Here is a 25654-nt window from a genome sequence, read left to right on the forward strand (position 1 = left end):
GCTTCCCCGGCTCATCCCCGGCCCCGCTGCTGCTGCGGGCCCTTCCCCGACCCGACTCCCCTCCCGCCCACGGGTGAGACCCTCCCCGCGGGGGGACCTCGGGTGAGACCCCGGGGCGCGAGCAGGGCCTGGGGCAGCGGGTGGGGTGAGGGAGGGGAGCCTCCAGGGCTGGGGAGGGAGGAGGTTATAACAAGGTAGGCACCTAATTCCCCCCCCCCAGGCCATCGTCCCTGGGGGAGGGGTAATTACCCTAGGCAGTGGGGGAAGGGTGGCGGGAGGGGGGCGTGGAGAGAAACCCCAAGAAAAGAAGGTTGTTGTATTGGGGGGGAGGGGGTCAGTATAATACCAGGGCTTTCACGGGCAGGGGGATTAAAGCTAGTCTTGATGGAAGCAGAGGCTGGGTGGAGTGTCAGATGTTAGACCAGTTCTTGGCCTGGGGTACTCCGTGAATTAAGAAGAGGGGCGGTTAATTATCATATCCCCTTTTGTGGCGTGGGGGGAAGGGAGTTATTGGAAGAATAAGGCTATTTATATCTGGAAAAGTGAGGCTGATCATTTGTCGGAGCAGGTGTCTCACAAGAAGGGTGGTTCTGATAGTAATTGGTATATCAGGCTGGAAGAGGAAAGAGAGGATTTCAGGATAATACCAGGGTGGAAAGAAAAGCAGAGGTTAATTATCATGATAACAAGTATACGGTTTCCAGTCTGATGAGTTGTGAGTCAGGCTTCAGGAGGGGGAAAGGGAGTATAATAATAATAGGGGAAAAGTTAAAGCATACAATAAAGGATGGTTCCTAAACCCACCCACAGTATCCCTGAATTGGAAAGTGAGCCCCAAGTTAGCCCTGCTTGTCTTGTTTAATTTGACCATTTAGACAGGGAAAGCTAAAATCCATAAGGGATGGAAGGGGAGGAAAACAGCAGTCCTCCCTTCTCAGGAGTGTTTGCGGACTGCAGTTTGGCCTTTTGGACTCTGTGCTCAGTGATTCTGCCGGTAGTGATCACCTTGTGGTGCAGCTTCCAGCGATCCCGGAGGCAGGTGCTGAGGCGAGACATCTTCCGCAAGAGCAAGCATGACTGGCACTACACGGATCTCTTTGGCCAGCCCACCTATTGCTGTGTGTGTGCCCAACACATTCTTCAGGGAGCTTTTTGCAACTGCTGTGGGCTGTGTGTCCACGAAGGGTGTCTCAAGAAGGCCGACCATCATTTCCTCTGCAAGGAGATTATGATGAGGAGTGATGGTGAACCCCACACCTCTATGGCACATCACTGGATCAGAGGCAACGTCCCACTGTGCAGCTATTGTGTCGTATGCAAGCAGCAGTGTGGCACCCAGCCCAAGCTCTGTGACTACAGGTACAGCAGAAGAATGTGCTTGCATGTGCAGGAAGGACAGTATCATGTCATTATTGTAATTGCTGTGGCAATATTTGATCACCTTACTGCTAAATAAAATGCTAGAATAGTTCAAGCAAGTTGTCCAGCATGAAGCTCTGTTAGAATTTCTCACAGGGCCTATCATCAATGAGACTGCTTATGATAAGGTGCTATTCAGCGTGAGTAAAGCTGGGAGATTGTAGTTATAAATTAGGGGTAAAGCATAGCTCACTGTCATCTATTTTATTATTATTGGTATTACTGCAGCACCTAAGGCCTCCAATCAAGAATTAAGGCTGTATTTTGCTAGATGTTGTACAGGCATGTAGTAAGACAGTCCCTGCCCCAGAGAGTTTACAACGTACGGCCTGCTCCTGCAGAAAATTATAATTTGTTTAACTTTACACACTGTGAGTAATCCCATTGATTTAACTTCATGCACTGTGAGTAGTTCTCTTTAAGTAGGTGCAGTAATCTTCGCAGGATTGGGGCTGGATTTACGACAAAACACAATATAAATTAAACAACTATAGGTGCAAATGGGGTTTAGTCCTCCTCAGACTGTATTGCAGGGTTCAGCAACCTCTGGCAAACGGCTCGCCAGGGTAAGTACCCTGACGGGGCGGGCCAGTTTGTTTACCTGTCACATCTACAGGTTTGGCCGATTGCGGCTCCCACTGGCAGCAGTTCAGCATCCCAGGCCAATGGGGGCGGCGGGAACTCGTGGCCAGTACATCCCTCGGCCTGTGCCGCTTCCCGCGACCCCCATTGGCCAGTGGGAGCCACAGTCGGCCGAACCTGCAGATGCGGCAGGTAAACAAATTGGCCCGGCCCGCCAGGGTGCTTTCCCTGGCAAGCCACGTGCCAGAGGTTGCCGATCCCTGCTATATTGTAAGCTCTTTGGGGCAGGGACTCTCTTTTTGTTCTGTGTTTGTACAGCATCTAGAACAACGGAGCCTGGTCCATGTGTAGGTCGCCTAGTGCTACAATACTACAAATAATAATAAGCAGAACTCCCCCTGAAAGTTAATGGGCAATTCTTAAAATGTCACCCATTAGCTTATGATTACTTTATAATATAAATATCTATAATATCAAATCAAAAGTTATCTCAGTACCCTGAAATTAGCTTTTGTTGATTTCAATGGGCTACTTGTAGAGTGAGGTACTAGTCAACATGATGAATGTCATGGAGTTGGTTCTGTAAATATTATCCTCATGGACCAAGTTCTGTTTTCAGTTAATCCACTGTAACTCCATTGACTTCACTGGACATACTCTGGATTTACATCACTGGAACTGAGACAAAAACTTGGCCTCATATATGTACATCCCTCATTCTGCTGTAACTCCATTGACTTCACTGGACATACTCTGGATTTACATCACTGGAACTGAGACAAAAACTTGGCCTCTTATATGTACATCCCTCATTCTGTAGGATAAGTTTCTAAAGTGAAATCCTGACACCCATCGAAGTCTATAGGAGTTCTGACACTGATTTTATTGGAGCTAGGATTTCACCCCAGTGTCATCGTATGTATGTCTGTGTTCAGGTTTTGTCACATGCATGTTGTTGTAAATTATGCATTGAGGATTTGTGGTCCATTTTGTGGCTGTTTTTTGCTATCATGAACAAAATATTATGTATTATACTTTGGGATGGACTGGTGCTTGGTGCTTCATATTTACTTACTCAGGTAGTTTTCATGAGGCAAGCTAATTAGATGAACCACCTTTGAAATCTTTTGCCAGGCTCTGAAGCTGTACAGCAGCATGGACGAATAGTCAATATATCTGTATGTATAAAACTCCTATTCTTCTACTGTCAAACTCTCATTCAGCCTTGGCAATCATATATTTAATACTGGTTGCACTGTTGTGTGATTCATCTGCAGTTTACAACACAAATTGTATCTGTTTCCCATCTTTTCTTCCTGTCTCTTTTCCCTCCAGTTGAATTTTTGTGTTTCTCAAGTTTCATTGTTTCTTTCATGATTTCAGGAAAATAATGTACAGTGTTTTTTAAGATCTCTGCATAGTGCTATAATTGTGCATGGCACTTTGTATAGAGAATGAGGACACAGCATTTTACTCAAGGGTTTACAATTTCAGTGACATACACCTACTGTGACATGGGGAGATTATAGCAAACAAGAGAGAAGGAGAGAGGGATACACACAAAATAAGACTGAGGTTAATTGTCTTCCATGGTATGCATAGTATTCTTTTATTTTTCTAAAAGTAATTAGTGTGGTGGTAATTAAGGAAATAGTGAGTCATTGTTGAAAGGATGGTGGCAAAAAGTTGAGCTGGAGATTTCAAATGGTCTCAAAATGAACAGTAGCCTTCAAAAACATATTTTGGCAGTCAGCTTGTATGATAAAGAAAATAGAGTATTGATCCCAAGCAAAGTATGTACAGATCTGGCATATTTGTTCATTAGTAACTGCATTGTCTGAACTCTTTTAGCGTAAAACCTGCAGATGGATGGATATTCCTTGAGTACCTCCACTGTCTGACTAGCTGTATGTCTGGACATTGGAATTGTCTTGCACATTGTCAGCAGCCGTGCAAGCTTCACACTGAAAGTTTGGAGGTTCAGTACTTACTCTTAAATTAAATCTACAGCTCAGTTGTATTCTTAATTTTCCTAGGCACCTACTCTTAGATAATCTTCTCAGCTACTGCTGATTGCTGAAAACCCATGACTGACTTCCCTCTATTGTTCAATTAAATATCTTTGACACAGATGAGAGTAGGTGCATACGACTGTAGAGAAAGTATAATTGTGTCTATAATGTTACAAAGGAATTACTTCTTTCCTCAATTTTACTTGCTACCTATTTTTACCCAACTCTTATGTGACAGCTTGTAAGCAAGTAGAGCTCCAGAAGAGCAAACAACTAACTCATCTGTAAGGAGCCTCAAGTGTGTTTGGTTGAGGGCAGGATTCATGACCAGCAATGAAAAGAAATGGTCACCCATCGGGAATGTCAGGCCACGTCTACACTACAGCATAAAATCGAAATTATTAAAACCGGTTTTATAAAACTGGTTTTATAAAATCGATTTTACGCGTCCACACTAGGGCACATTAATTCGGTGGTGTGTATCCATGGTCCTAGACTACCATCGATTTCCAGAGCGGTGCACTCTGGGTAGCTCATTAAAAGAATGAGATCAATAACTTCGATTTCCGTCCACACTAACCCTAAATCGATATAGTAATATCAATTTTAGGGTTACTCCTCTAGTTGGGGAGGAATACAGAAATCGATTTTAAGAGCCCTTAAAATTGATCTAAAATGCCTTGTAGTGTGGACGGGTGCAGCGTTAAATCGATTTAACGCTGTTTAAATCGATTTAATGCTGTAGTGTGGACCAAGCCTCAGTGTCCATGGTTATAAGAGCTGGATTAATGGAGGGACTCCAAAAATAGCTTCCACAGCTGCTTAAATCAGGTTTTTGGATGTGGTGAACCAGGATTAGCCTTCTGCAAAGGATGGCATTAGGTATTATAATATTTCCTCCTATATTGTCTCTCATCAGGACAGCTGTAGGAATAGGTTAAATTGCTGAGCAACTATGTGCTGTGGGATTTTGTGCTACAGCTTTGCATAATGCTGTACAACTCTTAGAGTTTAGGATTTAAAGGGATGCTGTCAACCTGGAAAAATGATATTGTTTACAAATTTATTATCTTCTTACTAACACTAAATTGTTAAATTAAAAGGCATTTTTGAAATTCCGTTTATTTTTTACTGTTTGAAATTTCTTTTTTCAGTTGATGAAAATTAATGGAGCTATTTACACGTTCACTTTCAGGTTTTCAATTCGGCAGTGTTTCTGTTGCCAGCTGTTCAAGGGAATATTTATTTGCTTATAACAACTGTTTCCCTTGGAATTACAAAAAATGTTAATGTTTCCATTGGTTTTAAATTTTGTAAACGCTCATTTTTACAACATCCTAAATATTTGGCCAAACTTGAGTTGACAGTGACCTTTCAGTAGTTGATTTGAAGCAGGTCTGTTTTTCTTAAACCTACAGAGAACTTGTTCAGTTTTGTTTTTGTAATGAGTTATGAATATGTTGTGTGTTTTTTAATACTTAATAGCAAAATTATTACTATAAGTATACCTGGAGTAATTTTTTAATGAGTGCACACAAAAAATAGTTTTTTTCTTACTTGGTTAAAGATATAAATATCTGCTCTGTTTTTAGATGGAAGTAAGTATTGTTCCAGGCTGCTGTTTTGTCAAGTTGTCCAAAGGTCTGAAACTCTTCTAGTTATATTTTGATATCTGCTTATTTGAGTCTATTCCCAGTTCCTTGGGAATAAACGTCTTGACTTTCTGCACACTCCATGCAGTCAATGCTTATGTATTTCAGCCCAAGACTCAGTGTACAGTGTAGTGTGCTGTCTACATTCACTTTTTTTAGTATAGAAGTTAGGCAGTGAGAAGAAAGGAGTGAAGAGTTAATTGATAGCATGTCAGCAGTTTTTCTGTATTTGCCTGTTCAATTGTGCTTGCAGTAGCAACAGTAAATGCTAGTTTCAAAAAGTAAGATACAACAGTATAAGTTGTGTTTTCCACCTATTAAATGTTTGTTACTGAATAAGAAACAACTTCATCTCAAGGCAGGTAGTAAATTATCTACTGACAGTTTATGCCAGTTTTGTCTATTTAGGGAATTGCATGTGATGTAGTTACTTGGACTTGATTATCATTATGAGCAATGTAATATTGAGAACCTTAAATATACTTGCTTCCTATCTTATATCATTATGAGTGAATATTTGTTTCATAGCCTACAAAGCTCTGTGTTAGAGTTCAAGAATGCATGACTTCTAAACTTCACAGTTTAAGAAAAGTATTTGGTTTTGTAATGTATCATACGGGGACATTAGAAGTGGAAACAACCTACTTGGCCAGCTAGTCCACATCTCTGTCAGTGTGGAACTCTTCCCTGCAGTACATTTACTGGTGCTTTGTCCAGTCTAGTTTTAATGTGCCAAGCTACTTTGAGGAGGAGCTGGGTTTTTCTTACTATTCAGTCTGAATTTTTTATTTTCTTAATTTCATCCCACCAATACTCTTTTTGTCTGTCTTGAAGATCAGGTCTAATAAGCTCCAATATATTCAAAGTTGTGGTCACTGCACATAAAATCCAAGAGTACCCTCTAATAACTAATTTGTCCCATGGTTCCTCCAAATCTGCTCTGAGTTTTTCTCAGACTTTTTATCAGCTCTGCTGCTCTCTACCAGCTACACATTTTAAAATGAATGGTTGGTTGTGAATTTAAAAATTATGCTATAGTGTACAGCAGTCTCATGCTGCAGCTCCACAATCACCATTATAAACTTTCTCCATCGTTTTCTGGTCTTTCATCTCTCTATTCAGCCCACTTCTCTCCCCTTTCTCCCCCCCCCCCCAAGACCACCCATTAAAATACAAACTTCTCTCTAGTCCTAACTTGTCAAACTTACTGTAATGAGCTATCTTGATTATCAGTACAAAAGGTTTTTTTCCTCTTAATTAGCCTCTTAGAGTTGGTAGGACAACTCCCACCTTTTCATGTTCTCTGTATGTGTATATACATAGTATATATTTGCCATCTCCTTACTGTATGTTCCATTCTATGCATCCGATGAAGTGGGCTGTAGCCCACAAAAGCTTGTGCTCAAATAAATGTGTTAGTTTCTAAGGTGCCACAATTACTCCTGTTCTTTTTGTGGGGATAGATTCATCCACTGCTCCCCTCCTTGCTTGGCTTTGTCCTTTGCTTTCTAACCGTACTATGTTGGCTCTGTTTAGTTTGGTTCCCTGTACTGATGCTGGTGTTCCACAGATGTCAAGGATCTTGGGGCAATAATCAAAAAGAATAAAAAGTAGTTAATTATTTTAGTTAGATGCTCCATTACAACATTAGAAATATTGTATATAAATCACTCCGATTATGCATTTTAGAAACATAATTTTTTCTAAATCTTTTTTTAACACTTAATCTATTTTACGTTGTTTTTTTCAGTTCCAGAATATTACTGTAGGGATTCAAAACCAAAAACATGATTATATATCATTATTTTCTGAAGGATCTTTCCCTGCTCTAGGAGAAGCTGTTATGAAGTTTGATTGTACCAGGATTCCCCCAATAATCAGTCTGATGCCTGCTTTCCCCTAGTTTGATTAATAAAAATATATTTTAGACCATGTTTACTCTCTCCTGTTAATTCTCTAAGTAAAGGACAGCTAGTTTTTCTGAATTCGATCCTGCACATTTCTAAGAGTGTAAGTGCTGTTGATAAACTACCGTATTTTAAGGCAAGTTCTACAGTATTATTTTGTGATCCCATTGCATAACTTGTGCTGTATTAATATACGTTACTTTACAAAGTGTTGTTGCATAGCCCTATATAAGTAAACTCAACCTTGTTTCAATCCAAACGGTTAGAAATCAAGTCAAACCACCAACCACCATTTGGACTCTTTTTTTTTTTTCTATTTTCAGGTGTGTTTGGTGTCAGCACACTGTACATGATGATTGCATGCAGAGTTCTTTAAAGAGTGAGAAGTGTCGTTTTGGAGAATTCAGAAGCTTAATTATTCCACCATATTATTTATCTACCATTAATCAGATACGTAAGGATAAAAGAACTGATTATGGAAAGGTAACTGTATCCTTATTTTTATAATACATAATTCTAAATATGAAATAAGTGCAATGACGTGGTGGTTATACACTGAATCAGTGTTTGAATATGTAAATGCTCAGTGTGTTTGTTTGAATTTATTAGTCATTTTATTAACATCCTGGTTGAGACTGAACAGATTTTTACATTTAATTATTCTGAGGTGATGCTGAGGCTATAGTACCTTGCTTTCTTAAACATCTTAACCACAACTGTTTAAATCCCATAATCATCTTTAGTCAAAAATTCCAAAAGTAATTAATGCTTAATTCTCTGTTATATGTTAGAGAATATTCATTAAATCTTTAGCAAAATCTATAAACAGAGCCGTTTAAAAGAAAAATGTTTCCATGCTCCAAGTCACTACTGTAGATATTGGAGAGAGATCCTATAAAGTCTTTCTTTTTTTAAGGGATACCTGGTAAGAATAAGCCTGTTAAAGAATAAACTTCTATTGTACCCCAAAATTAAAAACTGTGAAAACAAACTGACTCTTCAAAAAGGTAAAGCTGTCAAATAAAAATATTTTCTGTGTACCAAAATAGAGCGTATTGCATAGTGCAGTGTGTCAACACTCACAGTACTACCACGAGTTTCGTGATTGGGGGACTGTACCCTGGAAATTAATGACTCAGAGGATTTAGGGATCATAGTGAGCAAGCAACTCAACTCAACATATTCTCCCCAGAGCGATGCTGTGGCAAAAGGGCTAATGGGATCCTTGTATGTATAAACGGGAGTAGTGAATAAAAGAGGCAAGGTGAATTTATTTCTGCGTATGCCATCGGTGAGGCTGGTACAAGAACACTATGTACAGTTCCAGTGTTTATGGTTTAAAAAGGATGTTGGCAAAAACTGGAGAAAGTGCAGAATAGAGCTGCAAAAAATGATTCAAGGGCTGAAGTAAATGCCTGACAGTGAGAGATTTAAAGAGCTTAAACTAAACAAAGTAACAAAAAGATGATAAGAAGTAACTTGACTAGTGTATAAGTACATTACAAGGAGAAAATACCTGTACAAAAGGGCTATTTGCTCTTGTGGAGAAAGGCAGAACAAGAACTGGTGGCTAAAAGCTGTGCCAGACAAAAATGTGTGCCTTATTTTTACTTTGAATTTAACAGTGAAAGCGATTTAACCATTGGAGCAAACTGCCAAGGAAAGTAGTGGATTCTCCATCTCTTGATGTCTTCAGATCAAACCTGGATGCCGTTCTGGAAGATGGGAATCAGTCAAACAGAAGTTAATGGGCTGGTTACAGGACTAACTGGGTGAAATTTAGTGGCCTATGATATACAGAAGATTAAACTAGATGTTCTAATGGTCCCTTCTGGCCTTAAAATCTATGAATGATTTCTGAACAACTTTAGGGGGATCTTGTGATAAAACTCAAGCAGCTCAGAAATTTTACCTGAGGTGCCTGTACTTCCCCCTTCAGCCTTTATAGGCTATTGTGCTGTTTATGCCACAGGCAGCCAACCCTATATGCTCTGAGCAGGGCAGATTCCAGGACAGCAGAGCCAGCCCCGCTCCAAGCTTAGTAGTCTTAGCCTTGCTATTCCCATGGGCCCAGCGCAGGAAAGGAGAGTTATTGGATAATGGAGCACAGAGCAAACTTCCTCCCTGCAGGCTGAAGACATGGGGTAGCTGCTAGATCTTGCCAGAGGAGAAGTTGGGGAAGTAGGGGCTTACAGGTTGGCAGGGGGTCGGGAGGAGAGCAGGCTATGGGAGCATGCTGGGGAATTGGGATGACTGCAGGAAGGTGCCAGAAGGGAGCCTGGAGGACTGGGCAGCGAAGGTGAGGGGAAAGGGAGTTGGGGCCTGCATTACTGTGTATGATTCAAGGTTGAATTTTCAACCTGTAATTCTCACATGCAAATTAGGCTATTCACAGGGGAGGTCAATCAGAAGACACACAAAAATGAAATGACTTTTAGTAGCTGTATTTTGACATTTCCAACTAAATCTTCATTGACTGGGAACACTACTGGTTGAAATAAGTTGTAAAACTTATCACGTATTTGCAAAGATTGCCTGTTTCTGTACTCACTATAAATAGGGAATTGGCAACTTTTTATTTAAAATAATGGACTAATTCATTTTTCCTGTCTTTGTGTGAATGGGGACTGAAGTTGGAATTCAAAGCCCCTCATGCCTTTCAGGCTTGTCACATTTGTGTACATATGGAATTTTTTTCTTTCTGCAGTTGGCATCCTCCTATGGTAAACACTGGACCCCAATAATAATCCTGGCTAATACTCGTAGTGGAAACAACATGGGCGAAACATTGTTGGGAGAGCTTAAGATTCTCTTAAACCCAGTTCAGGTAATCGTGGGGAAAAGCCATAACTATGTAATAAACTAAATACTCAATTAAGATCACCAGCATTTTCCTTATATATGGACTACAGGATCTTTTTAAGCCGTTTGATACAAATCTCCAGCTAAGGAAACAGATTGGTGCAGTTCTCATTTGAAGAAAAATGGACACGAGGATTTTAGCACGGATCTGCAAAGGCAACTTAAGGAAGGAACTTTGTTTTTGTTTTTTTGTTTTTAAACAATGAGTTTGAAAAGGAGCTAGATGTCACCAAGATTTATAGAAGCTGAACTTGCAATAATCCCCTCACTGCTTTTATTTTCCATAAGTCTCCTATTCATTCAGAAGGTATGAGGCTTTTAAGATAGAGAACAATTTAAAAAACAGTTTAAATCATAAGTAAAATCATAACTTTTTTTTTTCTTTTCACTACATGATGCGTTGTGCGACACCATCACGAGGTCACTCTATCTGGTGCAACAGTCCTTAGTAAACTGTGTGGGTTTGATGTGATTCTTTTGAAACTTTTTCAATCCTAACTTTACTTGTGAAGATGGCAATACATCTGGCTCTTTTCCTGTGTTGCTCTCTGTGTTGCCATTGTCCCTTAAACTCAGCTGGGAAGGCGCAGGATGTTCTGACATAAGAGAGCTGTTCCTAGACTTCCTGACTACATCTTAATTCTCTTTCCTCAAAGCAAGGAAGTTCAAAGCAAGAGCCTTTAATGATTTCTGCTAGTCTGAATTTAAGGTCTTTGTTTAAAAAAAAATATCAATGCCAAGAGTAGTCTCAATGAATAAACTCTTTTACAAACTGAATTTTAAGTCTTTTTTTTTAAACAGTTTTTTATTTCATTACTTTTAGTTCTTGTAAAAGTGAAAGATTGACATTACTGGATTAAAAAAAAATTATTTTGGGGCAAAATCCTACTTGCTTTGTTAATATGCATATTCACTGAAGTAACTACTCACATGAATCTGAGTAGGATTTGGTCTTTGGTATGATCATTTGCCAGTGCAGTTGACTGGAACTTATGATGATCAGTTTGCATCCTGATATATAAGTGAAGATGTTTTGATCTGTGAAGTAAACCCTATGTGGTGTGTCTTAACTTACAGAAATTTTCATTTTTATTTTCATTTGTTCATAGGTTTTTGATCTGAGCAAAATTTCACCTGCCAAAGCACTCCAGCTTTGTACCTTGCTGCCTTATAATTCTGCTAGGGTGCTTGTTTGTGGTGGGGATGGCACAGTGGGCTGGGTCCTGGATGCAATTGATGAAATGAAGATAAAGGTATTGTGTTTGAATATCTTTGCAAGTATTGTGGTGAAATAACTTTTGTAACTGGCCAAAGCGTAAGCCCTAATCTCTTATCTGGATATGGGTCATGCCTATCCTTCAGAGTAAACCTATTAAGAAAAGTATTTGTAAAGTAGCTTATGCACAATAAAGAGATACAGACTTTGAACATTTAATTTAGAAGCCATTCTGCTCACAGAGTGTAGCCTATTTTATGCATTCCTTTGTAATCTAAAGAGAAATTTAATTTGCTGTTAATAGACTCATTAATATAGTAAGGTTCTTCTGCTCTGGTTGCTTATTTCTCAGCAAAAGTATTCAACTTCTAAAGCTATCAAAATAATGGCACAATTACAGATTGTGACTTTAGAAGGAGATTAAGGGACAGAAGTAGATAAATTATTAAATATTTGGTTTTCATTCTACCGTTACTTACTGACAAGAAGTAAAGAAATTTTGTGTTTAGTATTGTTTCTAAATAGAACATCTTTTCAGTTTAAGAGGTGTCAGCAAGAACTCCTGGGATGTCTCATTCGATTGTCATCCTTTCTGCCTAATATCCACACACCTCCTTTTCTCTTCAGAAAAAAGAAAACAAGTGGCAAATTCACAAAATTGGATAATAAAAATTTAATTCCCATTTCCCAATTTTCTGGAGCCAGTCAAAGTGAATGTTTATTTGTTAACTAATAATACTTTGTAACAGGGCCGCCCGGGGGAGGGCAAGTGGGGCAATTTGCCCTGGGCCCCACAGGGGCCCCCACGAGAGTTTTTCGGGGCTCCTGGAGTGGGGTCTTTCACTCACTCCAGGGGTCCTGGAAAACTCTCATGGGGCCCGGGCCCCTGGAGCTTCTTCTGCTCCGGGTCTTCGGCGGCGGAGGGTCCTTCTGCTCGGGGCGGAAGGACCCTCCACCGCCGAAACGGCACCCACTGCTGAAGTGCCAGGTCTTAGTTGCGGTAATTCGGCGGCAAGGGATCCCCACTGCAGGTCTTCGAGGCACTTCAGCAGCGGGCCCCGGGGCAGAAGGACCCCCCGCTGCCGAATTACTGCTGAAGTGGGGGGCCCGCGCCACTGAAGACCCCAGGCCCCCTGAATCCTCTGGGCGGCCCTGCTTTGTAAAGTACTGTACTGAAAGCTGCGACTGAGTCATGATGCATATCATCAACCTATAAACTCTTTTGAGAGAGACATATTTGCTGGTACAATGAAATACGTGGAGGAAAATGTCGTCTTAGCTCTGGAGAGTTAACATACTTAAGATGGTGTCAGCTGGATTGTAGGCCCTCTCATGCCTCCTTAGCCGAGTTCTTGACAAAATGTTATGCTCCTGAAAACCTATTACAGGCATTGGCAGTACATAGGTATTCCTCTGAGGGCTGAGCTTTAAAACCTTTATTACTGGTGGTAAGTGAAGGGGAAAAAAGAGCCTAGCTTGACTCTCAGATCCCTGGTTGCAGGGCTGATAAGAAGAGGAAACATCCTTTTTCTTATAAACATATATATCCTGATTAAACAACAGTAACCACGATGCCACTTTTTCAAATTACTTCTCACAGTGGAAAACTTAAATCTCACAACAGCTCTATGAACTAGGTAGATAGACCAGCTTTACAGAGGGAAGGCTACGGCAGTAAAGGAAAGGCAAGATATTTTCCAAAGGGGCTGCTCACTTGAGGATATGTTATTTTTGTGCATTTGGTATTTGCCTAGTTTAAAAATTCAACCTTTCATATTTTCTCGATCCCATGTGCTTAGATTTGACATTTGCCATGCTTGCAGTACATTCTGTGCAACTCTGTAATAACCATTGAAGCAGCTTTTCTGTTAATGGTGTTCCGCTATCTTCAACATTTCTGGTGATAATAGGGAGGGAGAGGACTCTAGAAAAGGAGATTCTAAAATGTACCATTTCTGTGTCACAGGGACAAGAACGGTATATTCCACAAGTTGCAATCTTACCTCTCGGAACAGGTAATGACCTGTCTAATACATTGGCTTGGGGTGCAGGTTATGCTGGAGAAGTCCCAGTGGAACAAATTTTACGAAATGTAATGGAGGCAGATGGAATTAAATTAGACAGGTAAGTAACACAGTACAAAAGTGAATCCCATGGCACCATGACTATTTTATCTATAAACTCCAGAAAGCATTACCAATCAACAGTAACACTCAGTGACCGCAAAGATTTGGTAAGGAAACACAAACAAGGCACCTGCAGATGTGCACAGGTGTAACTGCTCCAGTGGGAAGCTGGAGCTACTGGATGTCGGACATGGTGGAGCCTCTGCTGAGCAGCTTCTCCAATGCTGAACCTTTAAATATTTAACCAAACCTCTGAATCTTCTGAGGAACATCCATCTTCTAATTATAATTTCTTACATTGCAGTTGTTGGTTTCTTATTGCAGTTTGAGTTCAGTGAGAGTAGTTCATCTTCTGTGACTTGACTAAATAATAGCCTTTTGTTTTTCAGATGGAAGGTTCAGATAACAAACAAAGGATACTACAATTTAAGAAAACAAAAGGTATGATTTCAAAATTACTGAAATATGGATCTTACCGGATGCTTGTATGAACTGATTATTTTATTTCCTACTTGCATATGCTTTTTAAATAAAATAAAATAAACTGCCTGGCCTGAAGGTTTGTATAATAATACCTTGCTGATAGAGCACTTCTCATCAGAAGATCTCAAAAAGCTTTACAAAGGAGTTCTATTTTGCTGATGGGGAAACTGAAGCACGGGGAGGTAAAATAATTCCCCCCACCCCCGTCACTCCACATGCCAGTGACAGAGCCAGGAATAGAACCCAGGTTTTCCGTGTCCCAGTCCAGTGCTCTGTTTGTTATGCTTTTCTCTTCAGTTCACAGTACATTAGGAAAGTAGATGGCAGCACTGAAAATAATGAACTGCTTTGTTAATTGGCTGACACAGAAGTGAAGCTGTTATGCAAGTTTACAGCAGTGCTGAGATCACTAGTCTTACTACATGATAATCTTATAATTCACAATAAACAAGAATAATAAAATAGGAAATGTGAGAAGGATTGCAAATCATGTGTTTCCACTCTGGAAAGTTTCAGGAAAAAAGATATAACCATTTGGTATATGAAGAAGATAAGTAAGCTGCCTGTAAAGTGAATACGTATTTGAAAGAGTGATCTAATCTCACATCAGTTTTACACTTTTGGGACTGACATCAGTAGAGTTACCCCCTGATTCTCATCAGGGTGAGAGAAGAATCAGGCTTTGAATAGTGTTTGAAGGAGTTGATATCTGACTTGTTACAGGGTTAGTTGAAATTCCAAGGTATAATGAACTGTAAATATCTATATTTGCATATTGTAGTTAAGTAGCAGCGTCAGCTCTAAAATGTTGGGATCCACAGAACGAACTGCAGGATTTATGGTTTCTTTACTAGATTACTACATGTTTTTCTTGCAGACCTGGCATTAAGAACCTTTATCTTCTTTTTAGGGCTGTCAAGCGATTTAAAAAATTAATTGTATGATTAATTGCACTGTTAATAATAGAATACTATTTATTTAAATATTTTTGGATGTTTTCTACATTTTTAAATATATTGATTTCAATTATAACACAGAATACAACGTGTACAGTGCTCATTTTATTGTTTATTACAAATATTTGAACTGTAAAGAACAAAAAAGTATTTTTCAATTCACCTGATATAAGTGCTGGAGTGCAATCTCTTTATCATGAAAGCTGAACTTAAAAATGTAGAATTATGTAAAAAAAAACTGCATTCAAAAATAAAACAATGTAAAACTTTAGAACCTGCAAGTCCACTCCGTCCTATTTCTTGTTTAGCCAATCGCTCAGACAAACAAGTTTTTGTACATTTGCAGGAGATAATGCTGCCCGCTTCTTGTTCACAATGTCACCAGAAAGTGAGAGCGGGTGTGCTCATGGCACTGTTGTAGCCAGCATAGCAAGATATTTATATGCCAGATGCGCTAAAGGTTCATGTGTCCCTTCATGCTTCAATCACCATGCCGGAAGACATGCATCCATGCTGATGACAGGTTCTGCTGGATAACAGTCTAAAGCAGTGAGAACCAACCCGTGTTCTTTTTCATCATCTGTGGCCTGGTCTACACTACGCGTTTAAACCGAGTTTAGCAGCATTAAACCAATTTAACGCTGCACCCGTCCACACAACGAGGCCATTTATATTGATATAAAGGGCTCTTTAAACCGGTTTCTGTACTCCTCCCCCACGAGAGGAGTAGCGCTGAAATCGGTATTACCATATCGGATTAGGGTTAGTGTGGCCGCAAATCAATGGTATTGGCCTCCAGACGGTATCCCACAGTGCACCATTATGACTGCTCTGGACAGCAATCCGAACTTGGATGCACTGGCCAGGTAAACAGGAAAAGCCCTGCGAACTTTTGAATTTCATTTCCTGTTTGCCTAGCTTGGAGCTCTGATCAGCACGGGTGGCGATGCAGTCCCAAATCCAAAAAGAGCTCCAGCATGGGCCATATGGGAGATACTGGATCTGATCGCTGTATGGGGAGACAAATCTGTTCTATCACAGCTCCGTTACAGAAGACGAAATGCCAAAGTGTTTGAAAAAGATCTCCAGGCTATGATAGACAGAGGCCACAGCACAGTGCTGTGTGACAAGCGTAACGGAAAGCCAAAGAATCAAAGGGACGCTCATGGAGGGAGGGAGGGGATACCAAGGACTCCAGCTGTCCCACAGTCCCCGCAGTCTCCGAAAAGCATTTGCATTCTTGGCTGAGTCCCAGTGCCTGTAGGGTCAAACACATTGTCTGGGGTGTTTCAGGGTTTATCTCGTCAATTTACCCCCCCTCCACCCCCGTGAAAGAAAAGGGGAAAAAATCGTTTCTTGACTTTTTTATATGTCACCCTATTTCTACTGCATGCTTCTGGTAGACGCGGTGCTGCGGCAATGAATAGCAGCATCCTCTCCCCTCCCCTCCCCTCCCCGGTGGCAGACGGTACCGTACAAAAGGACTGAGAGCTGTCCTCATCATCCTGTGAGTGCTCCTGGCTGGCCTCAGATGAGGTCGGCCGGGGGCGCCTGGGTGAAAATAGGAATGACTCCCAGTCATTCCCGGTAGATGGTACAGAACGGCTGGTAACCTCCTCATCATAGCAACTAGGAGCTGAGTTCCATCAGCGTCCCCCACCCCTTTCATGTCTAAAGAAAAGATTCTGTACTACCTGGACTATCATAGTAGCGGGATGCTGGGCTCCTCTCCCCGCCACCGTTTAATGTCCTGCCTGGACTATCATAGCAGCTGGAGGCTGCCTCCCCCTCATTTTATCTCACTAAAAAGTCAGTGTTTCTTATTCCTGCATTCTTTATTACTTCATCTCACAAATGAGGGGACCCTGCAATGGTAGCCCAGGAAGGTTGGGGGAGGAGGGAAGCAACGAGTGGTGTTGTTGCAGGGGCACCCCCTAGAATGGCTTCCAGCTAATAATTTCTGTGGGATCTGACACAGAGCAGCTGTGCTCTCTGGTTCTCTGATACACTGGTTCTCTAGTACACTTGCCCCATATTCTAGGCAGGACTGACTCTATTTTTAGATAAATCATAAAGGAGGGATTGACTCGGGGAGTCATTCCCATTTTTGTCTTTGCGCCCCCGGCCGACCTCAGCGAAGGCCAGCCAGGAGCACCCATGACAGCAGCAGATGGTACAGAACGACTGATAACCATCATCTCATCGCCAATTTACAATGGCACAGCAGATGGTACAGAACGACTGCTAACTGTCTCTACTACCTTGCAATGGCAAATGAATGCTGCTGTGTAGCACTGCAGTACCGCCTCTGTCAGCGGCATCCAGTACACATACGGTGACAGTGACAAAAGGCAAAACGGGCTCCATGGTTGCCATGCTATGGCGTCTGCCAGGGCAATCCAGGGAAAAAGGGCGCGAAATGATTGTCTGCCATTGCTTTCAAGGAGGAAGGAATGAGTGACGACATTTACCCAGAATCACCCGCGACACTGTTTTTGCACCATCATGCATTGGGATCTCAACCTAGAATTCCAATGGGCGGGGGAGATTGCGGGAACTATAGGATAGCTACGGGATAGCTACCCAGAGTGCAATGCTCCAGAAATCGATGCCAACCTCGGTACATGGGTGCACACCGCCGAATTATTGTGCTTTGTGTGGCCGCATGCACCCGACTTTATACAATCTGTTTTACAAAACCGGTTTATGTAAAATCGGAATAATCCTGTAGTGTAGACATACCCTGAGTCAGATACCACCAGCAGAAGGTTGATTTTCTTTATCGGTGGTTCGGGTTCTGTAGTTTCCGAATCAGTGTTGCTCTTTTAAGACTTCTGAAAACATGCTCCACACTTCATCCTTCTCAGATTTTGGAAGGCACTTCAGATTCTTAAACCTTGGGTCGATTGCTGTAGCCATCTTTAGAAATCTCACATTGGTACCGTCTTTGCGTTTTGTCAAATCTTCAGTAAAAGTGTTCTTAAAAAGAACGTCATTTGCTGAATAATCATCTGAGACTGCTATAACGTGAAATACATGGCAGCGTGCAGGTCAAACACAGAACCAGAGACATACACAATTCTCCACCAAAGAGTTCAGTCACAAATTTAATTAATGCATTATTTTTTTAACAAGCATCATCAGCATGGAAGCATGAAGGGGCATATGACTGTTTAGCATATCTGGCACGTAAATACCTTGCAAAGCTGGCAACAAAAGTCCCATGTGAACGCCTGTTCTCACTTTCTGGTGACATAATAAGAAGTGAGCAGCATTATCTCCTGTAAATGTAAACAAACTTGTTTGTCTGAGCAATTGGCTGAACAAGAAGTAAGACTGAGTGGACTTGTAGGCTCTAAAGTTTTGCATTGTTTTGTTTTATAGTGCAGTTATGTAACAAAAAAATCTACATTTGTAAGTTGCACTTACACGATAAAGAGATTGCACTACAGTACTTCTCTGAGGTGAATTGAAAAATACTATTTCTTTTATCATTTTTACAGTGCACATATTTGTAATAAAAAATAATATAGAGTGAGCAGCGTACACTTTGCATTCTGTGTTGTGCTTGAAGTCAACATATTTGAAAATGGAGAAAAGCATCCAAAAATATTTAATAAATTTCAGTTGGTATTCTATTGTTTGGTGCGATTAAAACTGTGATTAATCACAATTCATTTTTTTTGAGTTAATCAAGTGTGTTAACTGTGATTAATCGATAGCCCTGCTTATTTTTAAAAATTACACAGTGAGCACTGAAAGTGCCAAAAGAAGCTTTTTAAAACAAAGGATACTGTGAAAGTGGTCATAGGGCTTTCCTTCTCTCTGAGGAAGTCAAAGGGTAGCTGAGAAGTGTGTGCAAAACTCCATGAATCCAACAATAATATTTAAGTAGTGGCAGCAGTGTATTGATACATGCAAAGAGTCAGTGAAATTCTGCTCTGTAATGTGGGTGCTTCTCCCACCCCTTGGTAATTCTCATCGAAGCACCTGTATAACTGAGAGCCTTTAATCGTTTTATATTAACTAAGAACTGGTTATCTGCTACTTCAGATTACACATGTGTGACTTCCAGTTTGCATATTGCTAGGATTTTGTTTTCATGTCTCCATAATTTTAACTAGAGCTGTTTTCCCGCAGGTGTTCACAATGAACAACTATTTTTCTATAGGACCTGATGCTCTCATGGCTCTCAACTTTCATGCACATCGTGAGAAGACCCCCTCACTGTTTTCCAGCAGAATTATTAATAAGGTGTGATTGGTAAAATAGCATTTCCCACTTCTTGCCAAAAATACTGAGAATTGCCACCCTTTAATCAAAAGATTGCAAATAGCCTCCTTTAATTCATGCAAGTATTTAAGTATCAGCTGTTTTATGTAACAGTCTGAGACAAACTTGGGGCTTTTTAACATTTTATAGCAATCAAGCAAAACATTTTTTTTTGCATCTTAATCTAAGGTTGTGTTTTACTAGTGTCTAGTTTATTCTAATGTTTGTTCATTTTGTTGTTGCTCAGTATCACAGTTACGGTTTCTAGTAATATGGCAAAATTCTCTTTGACTTCTGTGGAAACAGCTCAGGCCACTGATTTGCTGCAGTTGTGACTACTACTGTTAGAGCTACGTCCAGCCTTGGAAACTGCCATTAGGGCCCTATTTTCCCTTATTTGAAATTTTTTCCTACATAGAGAAAGAGAAACTCTTCTAGTTTAGCTCCCGGAGTTTCATCTTCATGGTTCCATTGGACATTCAGGGTTTATCTCCCTGGGTCAGGAAGTTCATTCTCCTTCAGCAATACATGTCTTGAGATGCACAGGGATCTTGGTTAATTGGGGGCGGGGGACTGTTGTCACCACCATGCTGCTTTTGGCTGGCTTACCACTCCATATTTCTAGGTTGTACAGTAGTGGCTGTGAATATGGACTGTAGTATCAGCTATGGAACATGCTTCTTAGCGCTACCTTGTCCTCCCTCAGTTTTAGAAGAGGTTCAGTCCTAGAGCTCTTGTAGAGGAGCTTCCTTGGGGAGCTTATGGTGGGTCAGGTGCATTTGCAGCCAGGTTCCAACTGTTTGGGTTGCTCTCCCCTTCTGGAGCAGAGGGAAAGACTCTTGTTCTTAATTACCTGCAAAGCAGTCTTAAGTATATTGATCTCTGTAGAGCTTCAGTCATTTGGAAACTTAATGGAGTGGAGCAATGGCACTGCCTAACTCTATTTAAAAGTGTAGTACGGATTTTATTTTAAAAGGGAAAACTCTTACTTGCGCTAGGTAGTAATGACTGAGTCGTCCTCTTCCTGAAACTTAAAAGCAAATATGATACACAAATATCTCATGTTACATAAGAATTTCAGATTGAGCTCTTATAACTGTAATTGAATTATCTTTGTCTTGCTCTCTGTTTCTGATACTGATTTCTCTTTAACTTTTTGTAGGCTGTTTATTTTTTCTATGGAACCAAAGATTGTTTAGTACAGGAATGTAAAGATCTTAACAAAAAAATTGAGGTAAGGTATCTTATGTTCTCTTGCTAACGCACGTTTTTTTCCCAGGGGAACATACATCTCCCTCCCTCAAGAAAGCAGGATCTTAAATGGAAATGATCTAGTAGTTTTTATAAATAAAAAAGTCTAAGTAACGCCTAGTTTCCACTAGATACAATCAGAGAGACCTCTTAAAGCGTACCTGTATATTGCTTACCTTTTGATATAATAGCAAAATTAACTTGTGGCAACTGACTATTCAGAACTTACTGTACAGTATCTAGTGCCTGATCCTAAACCCATTGAAGATTCCTATTTACATTTATGGACTTTGGATCGAGCCCCTGGTGTAGCTAAAATCCCGGTGTATAGGTGAAACTTGCTCCAGTGCAGAGGGACTATACGAGTCTGAGTCACATACCCTTGCAACTGTAAAGTGCTAGTTAATAATAGAAGTGGGGGTTGTAGGATACAATACCATATTATGAATTCAAAAATATTGTTTCTTAATATGTTTATATTTATTTTATAAATAACACACATGCTGGTCATATTGGACCAGTTCACATTGACTTCAGTGGGATGGCCACCCTAATGCATGAAGAGAGTGGCACATGCCCACATGCAGAATTTGTCCCACAGTAACTTACTAACAATCTGTTGTGTATCTGTAAAGCTAGAGCTGGATGGTGAGAGAATTGATCTGCCGAATTTGGAAGGTATCATCGTCCTGAATATTGGATACTGGGGAGGTGGCTGTAGATTATGGGAAGGAATGGGTGATGAGCCTTATCCCCTGGCAAGGTATGTAGTGCATCAATGGTTATAATATATACTTTTTTATTACAGTGTAAGGACCAATGGACTTAAGTAAGCAGTCTCATTAATCAGAGGGATTGCTCACATAAGTAGGTGCTGCAGATCTGGGCCATAAGATTTTATAGAGTGCATAGAATTTGTTATGCAGCAGAAGGCAAACAGATAGTTTTAAGCTTATGTACTGTATCAGTCACTTTAATTATAGTTTTATCTATTAATACAAAGACCATGTAAAGTTTTTTATACAGTTATTTCAGTGGTGTTCACACCTTTTTTTTTTATAGTAAGTGTCTCTTTTTCTAAACCTTAGGTATGATGATGGATTGCTGGAAGTTGCTGGAGTTTATGGCTCTTTCCACTGTGCACAGATTCAGGTGAAATTAGCAAATCCTGTTCGACTAGGACAGGCACACACTGTGAGGGTACGTAGCATTTATGATTACCTTTACCCAAGTTTTTCCGTGAATGTGTCATGTTAGGCGCTCAGCTGCTGACCACATCTTTGTTTTTAAAAGCTGCAGTTTACTGGGGACTCTGGTGTTCAGCATTTTTGGAAAAGTTAATTGCCACTTAAATTGCACCCCCACAACTCAATTATGGACACCCTATACATGTGTATAACTAACAATATACTAAGATTCTCTACTGGGAGGCTAAAGTCTTGCTATATCAGTACATAAGCAGTAGTTGTAAATGAAATACCTTTGGCTGGAGTGAACTGTTATGATTCTGTATATGCTCTTTTATTTAATACCAGCTGATTCTGAAGAATTCAAAGATGCCAATGCAGGTGGATGGAGAGCCATGGGCACAGGGACCCTGCACTGTTACCATAACTCATAAGACACATGCACTGATGTTATATCACTCGGGTGAGCAAACGGATGATGATGCTTCCAGCATGTCGGAGCAGGAACACACAAAGGAACAGATGGATGAAGACATATAGGTTTTGAAGGATTTTACATAATATATTAATCAATTCTTGTTTAAAAACGTAATTAAATGTATATTAAATGTTCTATCTCAATGACTATATCTTTATGCAGTAAGGTGTAGACTTGTGAGTGGCATAGGGGTAAAAAAAAAAAAAGCCATGCTTTCAAGTATTAATGGAAAAACCTCCAGGTTAACCTTTAGTAAAACACTTAGGTATATACTATCAAAATGAAAATCTCACCATAACTTAAACTGATTTTTCTTAAGGCTAAATGTCGTTTTAGTATGTCTTGAGAATACTATTTTCTCTTTTAAATAAGCAGTATGTCTTACTCAGTTAAACAATATACCGTGAAGTGCACATAACAGAAATATTGAAATGTGACTCTGGGTAGCACGACCATCTTTTAAGACCTATGTAACAAGATTGTTTCTTTTGGAGACCATTGGTAACACTTTAAAAACTGTTACAGATAACTGATCTTGTCTGATGATGATCTGAAAATAGCAACATGGCAAGTCAGTCTGTGCCACCACATTGATCGTATATACATATATGATCAGTAAAGATGTATTATCTGCAAAAACAGATGGAGAACATATGTATATTTTGCTTCCTGACTAGGTCATGCAAGGTGAATAATAGCTCTGCGGGATTTAAAACTTTATTTCCCATTTAAATTTATGGCCACAAAAGAGCATTATTGCAAACAATGATACAAAAATTCTGAATAGATCTAACAGTAGATATAAACATCCTGTTTAGGTAACCATCAAGATTTCTCAGGGTAAATATTGACCTAGTTGAAGCTTCTCAGGTTTAAAACTTCATGGTCGCTTCAGCAGAAATCAATATTTGCTCTTTAGTTATTTTATGAGCGAGTAACTTAACCTACAAAGCCAAGAGCTTGACGCTAAGGAGTAAACCTGTCACTAATCAATCCAGTTGAGCTCATGTACTGCAAATGATCTCCAAACAGTAACTGAATTTATAGTGGATGTGTGCTGTATACATTAAGCCCAGTGACAAGTTAAGGAAAGGTCTAAACACTGAATTTTCTTACCTCTTTTGTCATTTTAAGCCAGCACCTTCAAATAACTTTCCTTTTGTTTTCTATATGCTAGTTTAAAGGGACACTATCAAGTAGGGTAGGCCATATATCTAGGTTTTGTAAACCAAATGCAGTTGTTTTACAAAATCTAAAAAAGACCTTCCATGGATTACCTAATGTTCATGAAAACATTTTTTTAAACAATTTATTTAAGCATTTTTGTACAGGTTTATGGAAATCAAACACAACAGCACTATATCAGTGCATGATAGACCAGGAAGTTAAACAGACCCTTTCTGGTTTAAATTTTCCATGCTGAGTGAAAAGCAAAAAGCAAACATAGTTTATATGGTAAAAAGTTAATTACATTTTTGAAACTCTTCCATTTTTAATAATCTTTCAAGATAAAAATATGTTTTAACTTGACAGTGTCCCTTTTAAAAAGTTTACATGCTAGATTCTAAATACTACTGACATTAGTAAATTCATATTTAGACAGATTTGCAAGGTGTTTGTTTATATATGTGATTAGAATGTAATTAATTGTAAATGTTGACAAAAAATGTAAATTTTATACTTGGGAGCCTTATAGACCTTCTTTGAATTTATAATTTATCATGTAAATACATTGCGATTTGAGTCACAGAAGTCCACATAAAAAGTAAATTAAAAATACCCAAAGTAGATATACCATGTTATGGATAGATCCACGATCCAAATCTTCTTTAGTTAAAACTGACTTTAGGTTATACTAGCTTAAAAATCATTTTAAACTGGTAAACCTCTACTTTATTTATATTTGAATAACTTATTCACACTTATTTTTAAAATATTTATTTAAATATTATGCTCTTATCCTTGTATACTAATGTTTACAGACAAGTTATAAAGCTCTGGAAAAACTAGGTATGTATTTGGAATGCAGATACGTTAGAAAGACAATGACAGGATTTCTTGATCTAAACTTATCAAACTGTGTTGGGGAGAATCATCTAAAGTTTATCTGGAAATTTTCAAGATCTATTTCAATACTCATAGGATCAAAAACTGTCCTGAATTTTGAAAGTTTGAACCCCCACCCTACCCTTAAATAAAAGCTTATAAAATGCTTTTTTCCTGGTTCTGAGGAGTTGGTAGATTGAAGATCCATCCTGTCTCTAGATGGATACCAGTGACCGAATTGCTTCCTTCCTAAACCCTGTCTGTCAGGGAGATCTCAGGGATCTGTGCCTGTCCACGGACTGGTCGTTGAGAAACACTGCTCTAGATGACATCACAGTTGGTGAGAACAGGCTGTCTCCCAATTTGTTTTGTTCTTGGTTGGAGGAAGGAAACTTAGGTACAGCACCTCAGACAATGGGGTATTGGCCAGGAGGTACTGTATGCAGACAAGCTGGATCCTTCCACTGACTGCAACTCACTGAGCACTTCTCAGGATCTGGTACCAAATGGGTGAAATACTCTCTGGGCAATATAAATCCATGAATAGCTTTGTAATACAGGAGGAGAGTGGGCAGTGAAGGTAACACTTCATCTAACACCTACTTGGTAATTTTGGAGAGCTGCTTTCTGAGAATGGCCATAATTGTCTGAGCCAGATCATCGCTCTTTGCATGCTGATGGGAGGAGAATTATGCTGCATGTATGAGCGATTAGAAGTGAATGTCTGAATAGCTGAGGGCATTTGATCAGTAGCAAATTTAGACAATGTATGCTTGGAAAGCCATTCAGAAAATTCTATTTGAGGATGGTAGAAGATTGCACTCGCTATAAATTTTTATCTCGATGTCAGATATGCCATACCCACTTTTCTGGAATTGTGGACAACTGGAGACAGGTCAGAGGACTTTTTAAAAACAAATGTTAAGGCTAGAATTTAAATAAGTCAGGTGATCACAAGAATCTTGCAATTCCCAACTTTACCAACCTGTGGTTTTTTTGAAGATTTTTTTTTTGTAAACTTCTCTTGCTCAACTGTTTTATTAATCAAAAGTTTTCAGTTCATCACAAATTTAAACTCAGATTCTGTTGTGAATTTCTCCCTGTGAAACCACTTTAGTCTGACTGCGGAAGTTATAAGTCATTATCATTTGCCTCCCCATGTCTAATTTGCATATAAATTAAATAAAGATACTTTTCAGATTTAA

General features: G+C 39.6%; 1 protein-coding gene across 3 annotated transcripts; it reads left to right on the forward strand.

Moving 5' to 3' along the window:
* Positions 1–25654, forward strand: DGKE (diacylglycerol kinase epsilon). Of its 3 annotated transcripts, none has more exons than XM_050920728.1 (12): positions 1–73; positions 876–1359; positions 7896–8055; positions 10280–10399; positions 11544–11687; positions 13617–13774; positions 14166–14217; positions 19356–19469; positions 20650–20721; positions 21374–21501; positions 21827–21938; positions 22274–25654. In XM_050920728.1, the coding sequence occupies exons 2-12, from the start codon at positions 902–904 to the stop codon at positions 22463–22465; spliced, it is 1710 nt and encodes a 569-aa protein (XP_050776685.1). In that variant the 5' UTR covers positions 1–73; positions 876–901; the 3' UTR covers positions 22466–25654. The 3 variants fall into 3 exon arrangements, with proteins under 3 accessions (XP_050776685.1, XP_050776684.1, XP_050776686.1); XM_050920727.1 differs by having other exon boundaries at positions 10–102; XM_050920729.1 differs by lacking the exons at positions 1–73; positions 14166–14217 and having other exon boundaries at positions 412–1359; positions 13617–13665; positions 19387–19469.

This window comes from Gopherus flavomarginatus, chromosome 12 (assembly GCF_025201925.1).
Source record: "Gopherus flavomarginatus isolate rGopFla2 chromosome 12, rGopFla2.mat.asm, whole genome shotgun sequence".
Lineage (NCBI taxonomy): Eukaryota > Metazoa > Chordata > Testudines > Testudinidae > Gopherus > Gopherus flavomarginatus.

What these genes read in the sequence shown, in the direction of transcription:
- DGKE (XM_050920728.1), top strand. Translation starts at nt 902, where the DNA reads ATGGAAGGGGAGGAAAACAGCAGTCCTCCCTTCTCAGGAGTGTTTGCG. An exon ending in TTCTCTTAAACCCAGTTCAG is followed by an intron (nt 10,400 to 11,543) that starts GTAATCGTGGGG and finishes ATTTGTTCATAG; the next exon opens with GTTTTTGATCTGAGCAAAAT. An exon ending in ACAATTTAAGAAAACAAAAG is followed by an intron (nt 14,218 to 19,355) that starts GTATGATTTCAA and finishes GTTTTCCCGCAG; the next exon opens with GTGTTCACAATGAACAACTA.